A 17,973-nucleotide genomic window follows, 5' to 3' on the forward strand; every position below is an offset into this window, starting at 1 on the left:
AATATAAGCTTGTTTACTTGTAATCTGTGTTATTTTCTTAGTGCTCAATTTTTAATCCTTGGTCCTTGAGAAGCTTGCCACAAGGTTGTGTGGGAGCAGGGCCTGAGAGCAAGATGGAAATCATGAATCCTCTAAAGCCCTGTGCCTCACAACAGGCCCTCCTGAGGGTCTCTTTTGAGCTGAGAGCATAGTGACTTGCATCCTGTCAGTCCTCATGAACAAGGAAAGCAGCACTTTTTTTTTTGAAGACAAAAAATATAACTAGAAGTTTCTCTATAGGCAAGGGGTGAGGTTGTTTCCTGAGCAGAACCACTGAAAGGAACAAAATTTCATCTGCTTCTTGTTCCAGAGCAGTGCCCAATTTTTTTCTTCTACAGCGTAAAGAAATAGGTCTCCTAGAGGTAAGGTCTCTCAGTTTTTCTAGAACCACTGCCTGTGGATAGTTACTAGCTTCAGAGATCAAGATACTTTCTAAGCATTTCAGAGGTCTTGTGTATGGAAGGGCCACCATTTACTAGATAGGGTCTAGATACAGATCCAGGACTTCCAATTCCTCCTCCACCATCTGTGTGACCTCGAATGAGTCCCCTCCCCCTGGACTATGCTCGTGCCATTGTAAGATGGACAGAAGGAGCTGACCAAACCATGACACAAGTCCTTAAAGTCAGTGCCCAGAGGTGAGCACAGGAAGGCAGCTTCCCGACAGGACAACTGATCCAAGATGGGCCAGCTCTCCTCAAAGGGCCAGGCCCCCACCACTCAGCCACCGCGCTCTCTCAGAGGAGTGCCCAGAGGAGCTGCTGTGCCACAAGGGGCTGTGGCAGATGTAGTCCAGCCTGTTCCCAATAGTGTTCTGCAGCTCCTCATCACCCAGTAGGACGGCAGCTGCCAGGGCCAGCCAAAAGTACTCAGTGGCATCATGGGCATCCTAACCCCATAGCGTGGGGTGGGGGGGAGAAGAGAAAAAAGAAATAATATTAGCAAACATCTTCAGGACAGGCTGAGAACTCTAGCTTTTGTGTGTACAACATATATTCCCACCTTCTCTTCTCAACTGATTTTTTTTTTGGGGGGGGGGTGGGGAGCCCCTCTCCTACTCCTCAGTGATCCTCTAGGAATTGTGAACCCATGTGAGAAGCGCTTCCTCTGGGAATATGGCAGTGGACTTTGCCCAGGCTCAGACAACATGAAGCCCAAACTATGCAACCAATCATTCATTCCTAGGAACTTCTCAGAGTGACTCAGCAAAGATGGGCACTAAAGCCTACTAAGAACTATAGGGAAAGATCAGCAGAGGGAAGCAGGAAAAAAAAAAAAGATAGAGCACAGAGATAGACCAAAAGATGGGGAAAAATCCTTGATGATATTTAGTACCATCATTCAGAAACTATATCTAAGTTGAATTTCCAAATGACCTGAACCAATAAATTGACTTATAGCTTAACCAAGTTTGAATGACTTCTAATCCCTTTTAACCCATACAGGTCATGATTGGTATAACTGGATCACACACACTTTGTCTTAAATTACTCCTGGGAGTTATGGGGCACAGACAAAATGGCTAAAAGTCCACCTTGATCCCCTTTGTCCATCTCTACATGACAGGAATAAGGAACAGATGCTTCTTTGAGACTCAAAAAGGCATGTCTGGTTCCCATTAACCCTCATAAGTCAATAATTAATCCAGACCAGAAACAATGTCTGGCAAATAAGCACAGCACAACAGGCTCCCCTAGGGTCCCTGGGGGACAAATCAAACACCGGCTAAGTCTGAAGCCATGGTATCAATATATTAGGAGTAAGTTGAAATAAACCGGAGACTCTGGGAAGAGAAAAATAATGCTTCCAGAAAACTGTAGAACACCGTCACAGTTCTCAAAGTTGACCTGGAAAATAATTTCTGGATTCAGTTCTACCAAATTAAATAGGAGAATCAAGGCTAATGGCTTCTTGGGAGCAAAACATGTTTCCTTTTAATGACCTCGCATATTTCAACATACATTTATCTTATCATATGTTTACCCCAACATATGCTCATTTTGTCATATTTATCTCAAATGAATGTGCACAGAGTTCTCCTAAAATACAAAGTTTATAACCTTATAAGTAGTGAATTGCTACTTATTAATTAGTCTATAACATTTTATAGACATACGAAAGAATAGGCTATCCCAAAGACATCTAGATAGGCTTTTTCAAAAATGTCCTGAACAGGATGCTTGGTATGTGAGGTAAACTGAAACTCTACTAGTTTTAAGAGAAACTGTTGCCATTGCCAAAAATAATTATGGCTGCCATATTTTGCTTTGTTTCTTGCCATTTTTAGGATTACTTTTTTTTTTGAGAAATCTGTATTATGACAGAGTAACATCTAGAGTATCTGCTTTTGTCAAATTATGCGATTCTCTTGTTATATTCTATCCCTTCCTCTCTTCTTGATGTCCTCTCTTCTCTTTTTCTTTTTTTATATATAATTTTTATTTATAAAAAGGAAACACTGACAAAACTATAGGATAAGAGGGGTACAACTCCACACAATTCCCACCATCAGAACTCTGTATCCCATCCCCTTCCCTGATAGCTTTCCTACTCTTTATACCTCTGGGAGCATGGACCAAGGTACATTATAGGGTGCAGAAGGCAGAAGGTCTGGCTTCTGTAATTGCTTCCCCACTGAACAGGTAGATCCATACTCCCAGCCTGTCTCTCTTTTCCCTTGGTAGGGTGGAGCTCTGAGGAAGTGGGGCTCCAGGACACACTGGTGGATATAAACCTTCAGTTTGTCTGATTTACTCTAGGATTTACATCCATATACTAAGAATTTAAAATTTTAATGGAATTGCAACCATGTAAAATTTTATACATAGTTAATTAACTTTGACCTTCCTCTCCTACTAATTTGTTTAATGTTACTTTGTTTGTTTGCTCTACCAGCTCAAGAACTCAGAGAGGAGATGTAACTTTTCCTTGCACCCTTGCACATACAGGTAAGCACTGGTTTTTGTTTTAATTTCAGAGTATCACAGTTGTTTTAGATCTCTTATGTTACGAGGGGTGGGAGTCTCATATATTTTCACATATAGCAGTGCTGTAGTACTAATCAAATGGCTGCATAGGTCACAGCAAGGACAAAGGGGAGCTTTCCTGGACAGAGATGGCACCCCTTGAGGTCTTCAATGGAACAAAGCAGAGCTAGTTGTGTCGCTAATGGGGTCACTTGACCAAATCAGACAAGACTCTCCATCTTGGACCTCTGAACTTTACCCTGAAGGCTCAAGGTCAAGGAAGAATATAGTTGGATGATTGGTCTGGTACAACACTGGAGACCTGACTCTCACCTTTAGCTGGTAGAAGGTGAGTTGTCCCAGGCGATAGTACACCTTGACATAGTACAGGGCCTCCTTGGGACTCTGTAGACAAGGTGGGCAGAGAGACAGAGTCTTCAGGTAGCAGTCCTCAGCCATTTCATACATGTGCAGTGAATAGTAGACTGTAGCCAGACGGTGAAAGGCCACCAGCTCTTGCCTCTTATCTCCTAGGGATTACAAGATTGAGAGCAATTCCTGAAGCCAACATCTTGCATCATGTATTTACTCATTCATTCTGTATTTTCTGAAGGCCTACTGTCAGGGACTTAATTAAAAGCAATGGGAGCAGAGCAGAAGAGTCTCCTACACTCATGAAGCTGATCATCTCATGGAACACATGCATTCCTTAAACAGCGTCAACAAGGAAAAATTACACTGTGAAAAGTGTAATTCATGGGGTTTAGGTGTCCCAAAATGTGTCATTCTGACATGTTGCTTCTTATTTTAAATCAAATTTATTTAAGTAATAGTCAATACAAGAACAATATTCTGGCCCTTATCTATTTCCCCTGCAAATGGGAAATGAATCTTCTATACCAGAGGAAGAGATGCTATGCTGGGGGTAGAGAGATATCCTAAACACCACAGAGGGAATTTGGGGCTGGAAAGACTTATGAACAAATACTGCTACCTCTTTATCATCTTCTACAACCAATACCACTACCACTACCACTACTATTATCATTAACCTGTATCATTAGGGTCTTGTACATGTACAACTGCACTGCTCTTGGGTCAGCTTCTTCTTTCTTTTAAACTGAGATATAGAGGAGAGACATCATAGCACTGGAGATTCCCTGGTACCATGTTACTCCCATGCAGTTTCAGGGTTTAAACACGGGCAAAGCATGTGCCTTTCTATGTTACCTATCTCCCAGCCAAGCACTTGATTAGACAGTATTCTTGCTCAAATTTCTTTGTCCGGCCCATTCTTCAAACCTATCTCCATGTTAAAAGATATAAAAACTGCCTGCTTTGGTCACTTTTTGGAGTTGCCTGTTTTGAGTATGAAATTGAATTGAATTTGTCTATTGTTAATCTTGGTTGTTGCTTGGAGGAGGGCAGGAGGAACTGTCACTACATAAGATAAAATACCATTTACTCTGTATTGGAGAATAATGCCAACTGTAATACAGTAGTTAGTGTGGCACTGGGACTTCTTATTAAGGACTTCTTATACCAAGCACTGTGCAGCAGGTTGCACCTGGCTAATCATTTGTCTTCAAAACAACTTCAGGAGGTGGGTGCTATTTTTCATCCTGATTTGCCAGTGAAAAACTTGGGGTTTAGAGACTTTAGGCAACTGGCTTAATTGAGGGTTCTCTGACTGATTCACCTAGGATTTGAACCTCTGCAGTCTGACTCAAGATATGATGCTGTTAACACTTTGCTGTCCCTCTTCGGGGAGTGTTACCTACCTGCCACAGTGCTGAGCCTGGCTGCCAGGGTGGCAAATTCCAGAGCCTTCTCATAGCCTTCCAGACTGATCTGTAGCTCTGCCAGCTTGTTGAAAATCCGAAGCTCTGTTCTCACTGCCTTCAGCCTCCTTGCTAATGGGACAGCTCCAGCCTGCAAACATAGTGGGGTAGTTCAGAACAAACTTCCTTATAGAGGTCACTTGGGCACAAGGACTGCTCTGAACTGGAAGCAGTTAGGAACCAATAGACTTTCTCCAACTTCCCTTAACTCTTCAAAGTAATTTAAGTAGACTCCTCTACTAAGAAGCAAGTTAGCTCCAGTGCTAAATAGATATATTTATACATACACATACATTTTATACATATACATACATATGTTAAATATGGTAGACTGCAGAAAACTCAATAAGGCCAATACTGAAATTCTTCCCTGTATATGCAGGGCCCAACAAATATTTCTTTTTAAAAATATTTATTTATATATTTAAGATAGGAAAAGGAGATCCAAAGCATCCCTCCAGCACATGCAACTGGGAAGTGAACCTGGGATCTCAAGTTCATAATCCCTGGCCTCTGCCGCTGCACTACCTCCCGGGCTGTACAAGGAACATTTCTTTACGGAACAGTTGCTCCTCTGATATTCCTATACCTTCATTCCTTCTGGTGTTCTAAACTCTGCCCCCTTCTGCTTAGTCCATTATGGAAGACAGACCTCATGCTGCTTGAACATCTTTACACCCTCAGTGCCACTGTGAGGCCCCTGTATGTGAGTAACTGAGTCTGCTTCTCTGTTCTTCTGTCTTACCATTTTACTCACTGAACCAAGCAATGCACCTAGAGGAGTGAAAGGAAATAGTTCTCTCCCAGCAAGAGGCACAGGAATCTCAGTCTAGTCAAGAATCATTGGGATCCACCCAACTCATTACATTCTACAGACAGGGCTCTCCACTGCTGGCAGTGACTAAAACATAGGGGACAGGATTCCCATGCACAGTCTGTCCTTCCTCTCTTGCTCTGTCCAGATGATGTCAGAGTAGTAGTACAGGTCATCAGGCCTCCTAAAATGAGGGGAGCTAAGCATGGGCAGAGGACAGTGACTGTCCCTAAAGTCATATGGAAAGTTATCCACCACTATCACCACCCCCAGCAACATATTCTGTTACCACCCATAGTGTTAATCTACAAAGCACACACCAGGAATACTGTCTGAGTGCCTGAGAGTACCTGATAAACAGATAATTCAGCTACTGGTACCATGATTCCCTTTGGGATAGATTACCTCATGGGTCTAAGCCTTTGTTTTCTCATACATAAAGTGCATGTGTAAATAGCTTCCTAGTCTCACCACCCTGACTCACTATTTGCACATACTGGTGGGTGCTTTAAAAGAGTTTGATGATTGATAAACCACCAAATAAACCAATGAGTGGACATCTTAGTGACATTTTAGGGTCAAGTATGATAATGAGGTCTCCCAACCCTTATGATTTTTGACACATCTGTTCACTATCTAGAATTCAACTCTTATGTTGCCTCATCCTTTGCAATAATACCTATGAAATCACAAATTCAATGAGCTTGTGCTAATGCATTTTTAATTATTTTCAACACTTAAGAACATAGTAAAAGAAAACAGTAATTGTCCAGACCCCTTTAAATTCTCTCCCACAGTGCCATCAATAGTATATGAGACACTCTCATGGAAGTGTGAGACTAACTATAAATTATCAGGCACACAAAGACATGCAGAGGTTATACTATTTTGTAAGCCTAAGAACAACAGTTCACTAATAATTTTAAGAACCTTCTAGAAGAGCCATAAAAATAGCTTACTTGGATAGTGTGTCACTTTGCTGTGTGTGACCTGCCCCTATCACATTTAAGAGAACTTTTGTGAGGCATTTTCCCTATCCCTTTCTCTCTCATTCTCTATGTGTATGCATATGTGTTTGTGAATCTGTCTGTCTTTATCTGAAAAAAAAAAACCTGCTAGAATGAAGAGAGGAAGAGCAGCATGTTGATGATGGATGAGGACAAGAAGAAAAAGAAGTTCCAGCAAGATAGAAGAAAGATTCTGAGGTTAAAGCCCATGTACCACCCACCCTACCACTCACACACACAGTCTGTGCCAGAGCCTGGAGGAAGGAGCACAGGTAGACTGGGACTCACTCTGTAATACTCCACTGCTCGGTGCCTGTGGCGGGTCCCATTGAAGAACACATCCCCAGCTTCTTCATAGAGCTTGAGTGCCAGGGAGGGCTCCTCTGACTTCAGGGCTTTCTGGATGGCTGCCTGGGTAGGACCGAGATAGCCAAAGGTAGAAACAACACTTCTAGAATCCCACAGAATTGGCAGGAGTGAGGTTCTGACCACCCAGTTAACCCTATATTGAAAGTCCAAATTTTGAACTGTCCTCCACACTCATAGGGCTGCTGAGAAAACACTGTTCACTTTGTAAACAAGCATTTTACGATAAATAATAATTTATTTTTTAATTAGTTCAAGAAAATTATTAGTATGCATTAGGACTTAGTATTCACATTGTGTATATTATAAAATCTAAGTTGATTTGAAGTCAAAGAGAGACAGAAGTGAAGTTCTGATACAGAATCCTAGACTCTTCATCCTCTGCCACCAAGCAATGATCAATGTGGACAACTCCCTCGGGGCCTCCACCAATAGAGAATGAAAAGCAAGACTGTTCATTTTTCTAGCCCTTTTTCCAGTCATGACATCATCTCCCCAAATAACAACTTGGGTCCACCTGCATATTAGATGTCAGGCTCAGGAAAAAAACTAATAAAGTCATGGGCCCCTTAGAATATACCTAAAATAAACCTACTAGCTTTTTCCAAAATGGAGACCCCAAGTCTTCATCTGCAACATCCCAGCCTTTAGGTTCATGATTATCAAGTTTGTTCTGCTTTATATGTTAACTCTTTTTCAGCCAGCTGGTTCCAGATGCCACCATGATTCCAACTGGACTTCCCTGGGCAGATGACCCCACAAATATGTCCTGGAGCCCTGCCTCCCCAGATTTCTACTCTACTGGAGAAATAGAGATGGTTGGAATACTGTGAGAACCAGGTTGAGCATGGTGAGGTTTTTTCCATTGAAAAATGGGTAATTGGGAGTCAGGCTGTAGCGCAGCGGGTTAAGCACAGGTGGCGCAAAGCACAAGGACCAGCATAAGGATCCCGGTTCGAACCCTGGCTCCCCACCTGCAGGGGAGTCGCTTCACAGGCGGTGAAGCAGGTCTGCAGGTGTCTATCTTTCTCTCCTCCTCTCTGTCTTCCCCTCCTCTCTCCATTTCTCTCTGTCCTATCCAACAATGACAACAACGATAATAACTACAATAATAAAAAAAAAACAACAAGGGCAACAAAAGGGAATAAATAAATAAAATTAAATTAAAAAAAAAAAAGAAAAATGGGTAACTGAGGAAACAAATCTCCCTATCAGACTCTCTCTTTCTGAGGGTGAGCTTGGGAGAAGAACAGACCTCAGTTTTCTGCCTCTCTGTTAGCTTACTCCCTGTCTCCAGAGACCCTGCATTTTTCTGCCTCCAGGGCTCAGCATTCCTTAAAAGTTTAAGCTGGCTCCCCTGCTTCACCCTTCATTCTTTGATACAATGGCCCGCTCTCTTATTATCTACATATCATGTTATGCTTTGTCTAACAAACGGTCTCCTCCCTATTTTCCCACCCATTCTGCTCATTTGACATATTCTTTTTCTACCCTCCAGACCCTACCTGCCTGCAGGATATTATTAATCCTACCAGTTAAACCCCTCGCAATAGTTGCTAAGGAAGTTCCTACCTTTCCCAGCCCCCTTTTACCTTTCTCCACCCATTTCCTAACCATGTATGGTATTGTCAATACACTTCTGTTCTGACTTGCCACTTCCGTTTTCCAGCCTTTAAGAGGTTGGGCACTGGAATGAATAAAGTATTTGAACCACCTTGCCTCCACCAGCTTGGTTCCTGAGTCATCTCTCTCATCTCTGAGTGAATAGCAGCCCTGGCTGCCTCTGATTGTGTTCCCTCCAACCAAGAGAGCACGCACCCAAGAAGCACCCCCACACTAGCCCAGCAGAGAGAGAGACAGGCTGGGAGTATGGATCAGCCTGTCAATGCCCATGTTCAGCAGAGAAGCAATTACAGAAGCCAGACCTTCCACCTCCTGTACCCCATAATAATCTTGGGCCCATACTTCCAGAAGGTTAAAGAATAGAAAAACTATCAGGGAAAGTGATGGGATATGGAGTTCTGGTGCTGAGAACTGTACCCCTATTATCCTGTGGTTCTGTCAGTGTTTGCATTTTATAAATAAAAATTTTAAAAAAAAAGAACAGAAGAGAAGGGGGAAGAAAGAAAGGGACGGAGATGTTGGCAAACATCTCACTTGGATAATGCACTACTTTTCAATGTATGTGACCAAGGTTTAAGTCCAGCCACCAACACATTGAGGGAAGTTTTGGTGCTGTAATCTATTTCACACACTCTCTCACTGCCTTTCTGTACCCAACAAAATTATCATGTAGATATTAGTATTAATAGTTACAAATGTATGATGAATTTACTATGCAAGTATATACCTAAACCTGACCCTAAGAGGCAAGTCCATCCATGAAGAAGCTGAAGCTCACCAGAGAGCTCATGTAGCAAGTTCAAGATCATGTAACCAATAACCAACAGTGGCGTGATCTGAAACCAGGCTTATCTCATTCCAGCACCCAGGCCTGGAATCACAACACTAAAACCATACTTCAGATCTTAAAGGAATACAAAAAACAAATAATAATCCTACAACAACATTAATGCTAATACTCACACACAACAACCTAGACTCCAATTCTAGTATAATCCTGAAGTCATGATAGGCACCAAGCTTGGCAAAGATGGTTAGACTTGATGTACTTGATGTGATAGGTGAGCTAACTGGGAGCATCTGCTGGCCACCTGTATGCAGCCTGCCAGACCACTTTGGTATCTACTTTGTGTCCAGGGAGCTGTCCAGTGCTGATCTTCCCTCCAACCCCTTGGGTAGGTGGACATCACCTCTCTCTGGTTGCAGCTGCTTCTCCAAAGGAAACAGTCAGCAGGTGAATTTGTGGGAAGCCTACCTGCAGGTATAGTTCTACCAGCTCATCTTCCTGCATGAGGTAGTGAAGTCGACCAGCCCCAAGCCAGGCCTCAGCAGCCTTTTCTCTCTCCCCCAGGTCAATGAAGATACGCAGGCTCTCTTTGATGCAGGTGAGGGACCTCCTGAGGGACCTATGGGAAGACATGGAGTCAAAGAGGACTCAGCACAGAATGATACCTCTATAAATGCTCACTCTCTTTAGAAAGCAAAGTGGCTGCTGGGAGTAATATCCTCCTGCCTCCAATTGTGAATTTGATTGGCAATAAAGGCTTTTCCTTTTTGCAAAAGCAATGTAACAGAGTTTGGCTTTCTGTGACCCTGGGCAGCAGGCCTACATTTGATTTTACTATTATTCTAAATTATGCAAATTCTTCTAGGAAGATGAATTCATGTTATTATCAGTTAGGAGGTTTTCATCAAGTGTCACTCCTGTCTCATCATGGGCAGCCTACCCTTAGGTTTGCTTTCCACTAATGATCCCTGGGTCATCAAGGCAATAAAGAAAGGAGCCAGGTGGTAGCACATCTGATTGAGTACATATGATAAAGTGTACAAGGACCTGGGCTCAAGCCCTTGGTCCCTACCTGTAGGGGGGAAGTTTCATGAGTGATAAAGCAGTTTTGCAAGTCTCTCTCTCTGTCTCTCTATCACTCCTTTCCCTCTTGATTTCTTGATTTTAAAAAACAGTAAGTGCTACACATTAGACCATTATAAGTTTTAAGAAGAAATAAATCAAATGGCCCTCATTGCTCTGCTTTGTTTGTCTTGTTTGTTTGTCACCATGGCTATCACTGGGGCTTGGTGCCTGGACAACTCCACTATTCCAAGCAATCCTATTTTTATTATTTGGGTGAAATAGGAAGAGAGGGACATACAGAGGGAGAAACACTTGCAGCACTGCTTCACCACTTGTGAAACTCTCCCCCCTATTCCTTCAGGTGGGGGCTGGGGGTTTGAACCCAGGTCCTCATGCATGATAACATGTGAGCTCTATTAGGTGAACCACCAACTGGCCCTGTTCTGCTCTTAACATATGGTTTCTTGCCATCCAGTGTAGACACTGGTCACTTACTCCCATGTCAGATTGGCTCTCATAACACTGTGCTATTGTTGGTACTATGTGTGAGCTTGATAGAGCTTAGGGAGAACTCCCCATCCTTGGATGGAGGTCTGAGAAGATACCCTCTTGGTTAGTCTCTCTCAACCAAGGTGAGCAAAGGAGAGAAGCTCAGACTTAGTTCTTTCCTTCTTGACTCTCAGGCCCACAGAAATCCCAGTACTTCTCCCCATTAACTGCAGGCCGCATGGCCGCCTACTTTAAGATTCACTTACTCAAAGTCACCTTACCTTCTGATCACAGAGAACACACCTTATCACACACTCCATCATATACCTCAGACCCCAGACAAGAGAAATTCCAAACTATATGGCCTTTTGATATCCATCTTCTCTCTGTCTCACCCTACTGGTTTAACCCTTATGCCTCTCTCAAATACCTTTGGATAATTAAGTTGCTTGCGTCATGGAGAATAACTGTCTTGTATCTCATCAATTCCTGTCATACCAGCCCCCTACCATAAGAGCAAGCTGACCTTTAAGAAACCTGTAATTTCTGACATATTTCAATAATTCCCTTTGTTTGGTTTTCTATTTAACTCATGTCCACCTGCTAATAAATGAGTTCTGAGCACGCTTCAGGTCTCCCTGGTGTCTTTACTCGAGAAAGAACCAGTCCATTACCTTTCCCCTGGAGATCACCCCACCAGAGACCCCGACATGCTATGAGCCAGGAAACTTCAAGCATTGCTTCAAGCATTGTGTCTACTATATACTCTGCAAACTTCAAGCATTTGAGCAGTTTGACAGGCCTGGCCTCCACAGTTCTCCCCACTCCTGCTGAAACAGATGATGAAGACAAGACCCAGGTATCTCATCCGATCCTGATTCTTATTCTGTCTTTATCCCCACTTGCTGCCCAAGGAGACCCTGAGGCTGTAGCTACTTCCTCCACATGCCCAGGCATCAAGAATTGAGTTGTTACCATGACCAACTCACAGAGCAGCTTTTGTTTCTTGGATATGTTCTGAGTTCAATACTTCTGTGGATAAAAGACCATCAGTATTTTTCTCCATGGAATATTCCATGTGGGAAGGCAGGTCTGAGGTACACCTACCTAGCTACTCACACAACACTACCAAAATTCTTGTTGCATGAAGGGTTCTACAAAAACCACTGCTTCCCTACCACCTGCTCCATGACCTCTGGTAAAGCACAAATACGTTTATAGTGTAAAACTGGGAAGTGGTTTCCAGATTCCTTGCATCATTCCTGTCACTAGTCACCACCCCATTTGTTTACACCTGCTGGTGGGTATCTATATCATCCATCAGCTAAGTTCCTGGCTTGTCCTGGAATTGGCCCAGCACCTCAATTTCCTCCTGAGGTTCTAAGTGTGACTCAACTCCCCAATCAAAAGAAGGAATAAAGTAGGTGGGAAAGCATCAACTCAACCTTGACCCCAAATCTCCCACACACTTAGGCCTCCTCAGCTGCCACCACCTTCAGGAAGTCTTCTCTGCCAGATTCCCCTACCCTTAGTGGAGAATGTGTCTTTCTTTCACTCCAAGTACACCACATAGTCTCATCCATGAGCACTTCCCTGTCTGTGCTTGCTATGACTTGGAGCTTGTGAAGAATGGAAAACCCCTTGTGGGATGCTGAAGATCTGCCCATGACATCAGAAACTCACTTAATAAGCTCCTTCTGGAAATCAGTGCCAAGAAGGAATATGCTGTGAGATATATTTTTTGTGTGTTCTTTTAAAAGACAATGAGATTCTCATATGGATTTCCCCTTTTTATTTCAACTACCAGGAAGCTTGGAGTTAATTACAGCAACCAGCTTCAGGTTCACAGACACACCTGCGGACAGGTGTCTGTTACCTGTTCTTGGTTCTTATTTTTTATCTCAAGTACTCTGTAGAAGTAGGTAATTAGAAAAAGAAAACTATATATGATATTATATAGTGTTATAAACCAATGTTACACTGTAGCATTACAATGGCCAGAGAAATAGACTGGTAGAGCACAGAGTTTATACGCCTGAGGTTCCTAGTTCAATCCCCAGAATTGCATGTGCCAGAGTGGTACTCTGGATTCTCTCTGTCTCTGTATATTTCCCTCTGTCTCATGAGAAGCTCATTATCTCTCATATATAATAAGGAAAATAAGCCTTTAAAAATAAGCAAATATGACATTACAGCATGTTCTTCTGGATAAGATAGTAATTCTGAAAGGAATGAAGACCTTATGCTTGCAGAGGCTTCCCCTAACCTCTTTGGCAGGAAAGCAAAGGTATATTATATAACTATACATACGTAATGGGCCCAGTGGTGGAACACTGAGTTTAGTGCACATTGTACTAAGCACAAGTACCCACACAAGGATCCAGGTTTGAGTCCCCAGGTCTCTATCTGCAGGAAGGGAAACCTCATGAGCAGTAAAGCAGGCCTACAGGTATCTCTCTATCTCTCTCCCTCTCTATCTCCCTCTGCCCTCTCAGTGTCTCTCTGTCCTATCCAATAAAATGGGGGTGAGGGGGAGAAGGAAAATGACTGCCAGGAGTATATTCATAGTCCAGCACCAAGCCCCAGCAATTAACAATGGAGGCAAAAACAAACAAACAAGCAAACAAGCAAACACACATATACATGAATCAGAATGTCAGAGATTAAAATTACAGAATTCTAGTATTATATCTTTGCAGTTTGCATCGACTTTCAGAGTAATGGCATAAGGTGCTGTAGAAATGCTCTCCTCCATAAAAGCAATGAGAGCACAGGCAAATCAGTGAATAAATAAATAGCCACAATCACTGTTCTCAGAACTCCAGCAATTAATCAAATGTTTGCAACAATTTGAGGGCTTTTTTTCCTCTAAAGAAAAATGACTCAACTTTAGTAAGAATGGTAAGTTTTGTCACTTTTTAAATTCACACTAGAGTTGTCTCCTTACTAATCTTTTAAAAGCAATAGTCTCACAATCAGGACAATGAGTTTGGAATTCCCCAGCATGATGTTCCCAGGAATCATGGCTATGTGACCTTCCTGGAAGTTCCCTGAAAGCCTCCAGTTATAAGGTTTGCTGTTCTTAAACCTGTCTCAGAGCAGTTGGTATAGGTCCGCCCCTTTCTCCAGCAAGGCCAGCACTGCACTGGGGAAAGCTTCAATGCTGTGGTATCACTCTCTGTCTCTTTCTTTCTATCTGAAAAATCAGCTTGGAGTGGTGAAGCCCTTGGCAACGATGTACACACACAAAAGGAGGGAAGAGCAGAGCAGAATGAAATAACATAGTGGACTATCTTTTCTCCTGAGCTATCTGTCCACAAAGACCAGGTGCAGTTGCTACCACCTGCAATAGTGAAGGCATTTGGAACCAACAAGAAGCTAACAAACATTAGTCAATTGATTGAAAAGGCTGGGGATGGGGGCAGGGCAGTGGTGTACCTGGTTAAGTGCATATACTACCTGGGTTCAAGTCCCCCACTCCCCACCTGGAGCAGGGACTCTTCACAAGTGGTGAAGCAGGTCTGCAGGTATCTATCTTCTTCTAGCTCTTCTTCCCCTCTCAATTTCTCTCTGTCCTATCGAATAAAAATGGGGGGGGGGGAGCCAAAGGGTGAGATGTTCCTAGGGAGTCTTAAATAACTGCAGCAACATCAGGGAGATAGCTCAGCTTTTTATGAGAGTATCAATTTGCATGACTAAGGCCCAAGAGACCACAGATTCAATCCCTGTACCACCTTATGCCAGAGTTGACTGGTGCTCTAGCCCTCCCTCTCATACTTAATTTCTATTAAAAAAAAAAAAAAAGGAAGAAGAAAATCTGTAGGTGAAGCAGAACTGCTTCTCTCTCCCTCTCAACCTCCCCCCCTTCTCAATTTTTCTCTATACTATCAAATAAAAACAGAAAAAAGTGGGGGGGGGGAGAAAGCTAGAATGAATGAATGAATGAATGAATGGGGCCACTGTGAATGGAGGATTCCTAGTATTGGTACTGAGCCCCAGGGATAACTCTAGTGGTAATAAATTTAAAAAAAAAAGAAGAAGAAGATGATGATGATGATGATTAAGAAGGAAGAGGAGGAGGAGAAGGAAAGAAAGGAAGGAAGAAAGGAAGGAAGGAAAAACATAGTCTCTGTTAGTCGAAAGTTCATGTCAAATGAGGCAAGATGACAGACGGAGCCCTGATGAAAAGATGCCTATTTTCTAGCCTATGCCACTCCCTGAAAGTCCAGCTTTCCCTAATCCCAATCTGTTGGTATGCATGAGACCCCTTCTGTATCATTTGGTTTAAATCCCCCCTGCTTAACACTATTTTATTTACATAACCACTGTTAACAAGTTCCACCCTCCCTCCAGGGCATTTGTGGTTCAGTGATAGGATTCTTGCCTAATCTGCCCCCTCTTTGTCACACTCTGATTTTCACCAGTCACTTTTCTCTCCACCCTCTCTATTTCACATCCTGTTTCCACCCTACATGGGAAGTATATATAAAGACAGCATTGTGAGTTTTAGAGTACTTTACCTTGAGTTTAGCTTAGCTCGTCTTAGATTGTGCTGCGTCCTGCATGAATAAAGAGATACTGCCTACAGCTCAACTATGAGTCCCTGGTCGTCTGTTACCTGCCCGTGAAGCCAGCCCGGCGAAAACAACCTAACCCGTCAAAAACAACACCAATCCTCAGGGGCCTCATCATAAAATATGATTATTTTATCTCCAAATGCCACCAAAGCCTGCCTTCTGGGTGTGCTCCAGAACTATTCAAGTTCCTTGGGTGTCTTGGAATGGAGGCAGAACAGATCTGGGGTCAGGCCTCGAAGGCCCTCTGGGACAAAGATCCAAAACTTCCTTCCTAGGACAGAAGGCAACAACAATGGGAGGTTTTGGAGGACACCAGATTCTTTCAAAAAGAAAAAAAAAAAACTGAAAAGCTAAAGGAGCTGGAGATAGAGGCAGAGAATGGGAGGGACAGAGAGAGACAAAGAAAATGTACAAAAAGAGAGAAAGGGAGAGCATGCAAGGTTAGCACGTTACCTAGAACAGCAGAATCTGTCATTTAATTAGCTTCTTCTCAACCACCTCTTTCTGTTCAACACTAGCAATTATCCTCGCTCTACTTTAGAAGTCACTCATAATTATGACTACAATGCCACAATGCTAATCTGTTACAAAGTGAAATTGAGTGTCTTGAAAACCATGAAGGATTTAATGGAATCAGTTAAAGGCTTGTTAGAGAACAGACCCCGCAGGCCCAGTCATTAAGGAAGGAGGATCAAGCTGATTAGACCAAGGAACAGCAAGGAGCTAGAGACAAGAAAATGAACAGGACAATTCTTTCCTCTGAGAATAAATGAAACAGCAAAGGGTTAAACAAAACAAACAAAAAAAGTCCTTGGATAAAACAGTGTATATTTCGTACATTTTCTGCAAAAATGAGTCTTTTTAAAATAATACTTAAAAGTCAATCACAAGACTGTCTCACCATGCTAATTAATGTTTTTTTTTTGTTTGTTTTTAACAAGAGAACTGCTCAACTCTAGTTTATGGTAGTGCTGGAGATTGAATCTGAGAGCCAAACTGAACCTGGGAGCTCACAGCCTCCAGGCATGAGAGTTGGTTTGCATAGCCATTAGGCTGACTGACTCCTCAGCCCTCTAATATGCAGTTTTGTCAACACAATGAAGCTAAAAAAAAGTCAGCACCTCCTTTGTTGCTTGTTCTAAAATTTGGTGTACAGTTGCAATTATAATCTAAGTTTCTTAACTCAAAAGGACAATGCATGGGGTTTCATGATTCTCAGTTTCTTTTTAAAAGAGGGAATGCCCCCAATCAAATATTTTTTTTATCATGAAATTCTACAACCCTTTCTGTAGCACCCATTGTCTCCAAGCTGGGAAGACCTCTGAGGACTCTATCCTCCTCCAACCTTCTCTCTGAATTATGCATGTGAGGCGTGGTTGTGGAAACACACAAGTAACTGCAACATAGCCAGTTTTACTAAGACATTCCTCTGTGTCTGGCACAGGTCCATGTGTACCGTGTGCATTCACTCACTCTTCACAACAATATTAGCCTCTAGATGCCATGATTGCCCTCCTTTGATGGATGTGGAAGCTGGAACACAGAGTAATTAAATAATAACTTTCCCACTTGAAGTCACTAAACTAATTAGTGATGGCCAGCAAAAGGCCTGCAGCCCACATTCTTTTCCAGAATTCCATGAGCACAGTGTGTCCTTGGTCTTGACTCCCTGAGCCAAAGAATATTGCTCTTCCCTAGAGAAGACCTACGATTGAAAAGATACGGTGTGTGCCTTGTCATTTGTGTGGTGCAGGTTTGAAGCCCAGTACCACATGGAAGCTTCAGTGGCACCAGGGGAAGCTCTGGTGCTGTGGTGTGTGTGTGTGTGTGTGTGTGTGTGTGTGTGTGTGTGTGTGTGCGCCTCTCTCTCTCTTTCTCTCTCTCTCTCTGTCTCTCTCCCTCCTTCCCTCCCTCCCTCCCTGTGTGTGTGTATGTGTGTGTGTGTGTGTGTGTGTGTTTGTGTGTCCATCTGTCTTTATCTGAGTGAAAAAGTATTTCAACTCAGAGTGGCAAAATGATGCATGCATGCATGAGATGAGGCCCCAGATCTACAAAAAAATAAAGGAAAAACTGACACTAGGACTGCTGCTAAGTGCTAAGTCCAGACCCACCTGGCTGTGTTCAGATTCCGATAGAGCTGCCCCAGAGATTCCAGCAGCCTTCCTTCCATCTCCCGGTCCCTAAGTTTCTGAGCCAGACTCAGCCAGTGCTCATGGTAAGTGATGCATGCCTCAGGGTTTGGGGACACCGAGCTGTAGAAATGGCAGAGGGATTTGGTGACCTGAAGCTGACCTGAACATAAAGCAGGGACAGGAATGAGATGACCTGAGACACAAGAACTAAGATGTCTCAGTACTCTTAAGATTTTTCCTTCAAGCTCCCCAGCAGCACAGACATAC

At 42.9% G+C, this 17,973-nt stretch overlaps 1 protein-coding gene across 5 annotated transcripts in view; it reads right to left on the reverse strand.

The window, feature by feature from the left end:
• Positions 1–489: 489 nt before the first annotated feature.
• Positions 490–17,973, reverse strand: part of SH3TC2 (SH3 domain and tetratricopeptide repeats 2) — a 74,512-nt gene continuing 57,028 nt past the window's right edge. For 4 of the 5 annotated variants that reach the window (XM_060180747.1, XM_060180756.1, XM_060180741.1 and 1 more), the window contains 6 exons: positions 17,686–17,866; positions 9,912–10,062; positions 6,956–7,078; positions 4,787–4,937; positions 3,339–3,535; positions 490–928 (listed from right to left, as the gene is read on the reverse strand). In XM_060180747.1, the coding sequence (XP_060036730.1) occupies positions 737–928; positions 3,339–3,535; positions 4,787–4,937; positions 6,956–7,078; positions 9,912–10,062; positions 17,686–17,866 (995 nt within the window). In that variant the 3' untranslated portion in view covers positions 490–736. The remainder of the gene's footprint in view (positions 929–3,338; positions 3,536–4,786; positions 4,938–6,955; positions 7,079–9,911; positions 10,063–17,685; positions 17,867–17,973) is intronic. The other variant, XM_060180732.1, reaches the window with a different exon arrangement.

This window comes from Erinaceus europaeus, chromosome 2 (genome assembly GCF_950295315.1).
Source record: "Erinaceus europaeus chromosome 2, mEriEur2.1, whole genome shotgun sequence".
Taxonomy (NCBI): Eukaryota; Metazoa; Chordata; class Mammalia; order Eulipotyphla; family Erinaceidae; genus Erinaceus; species Erinaceus europaeus.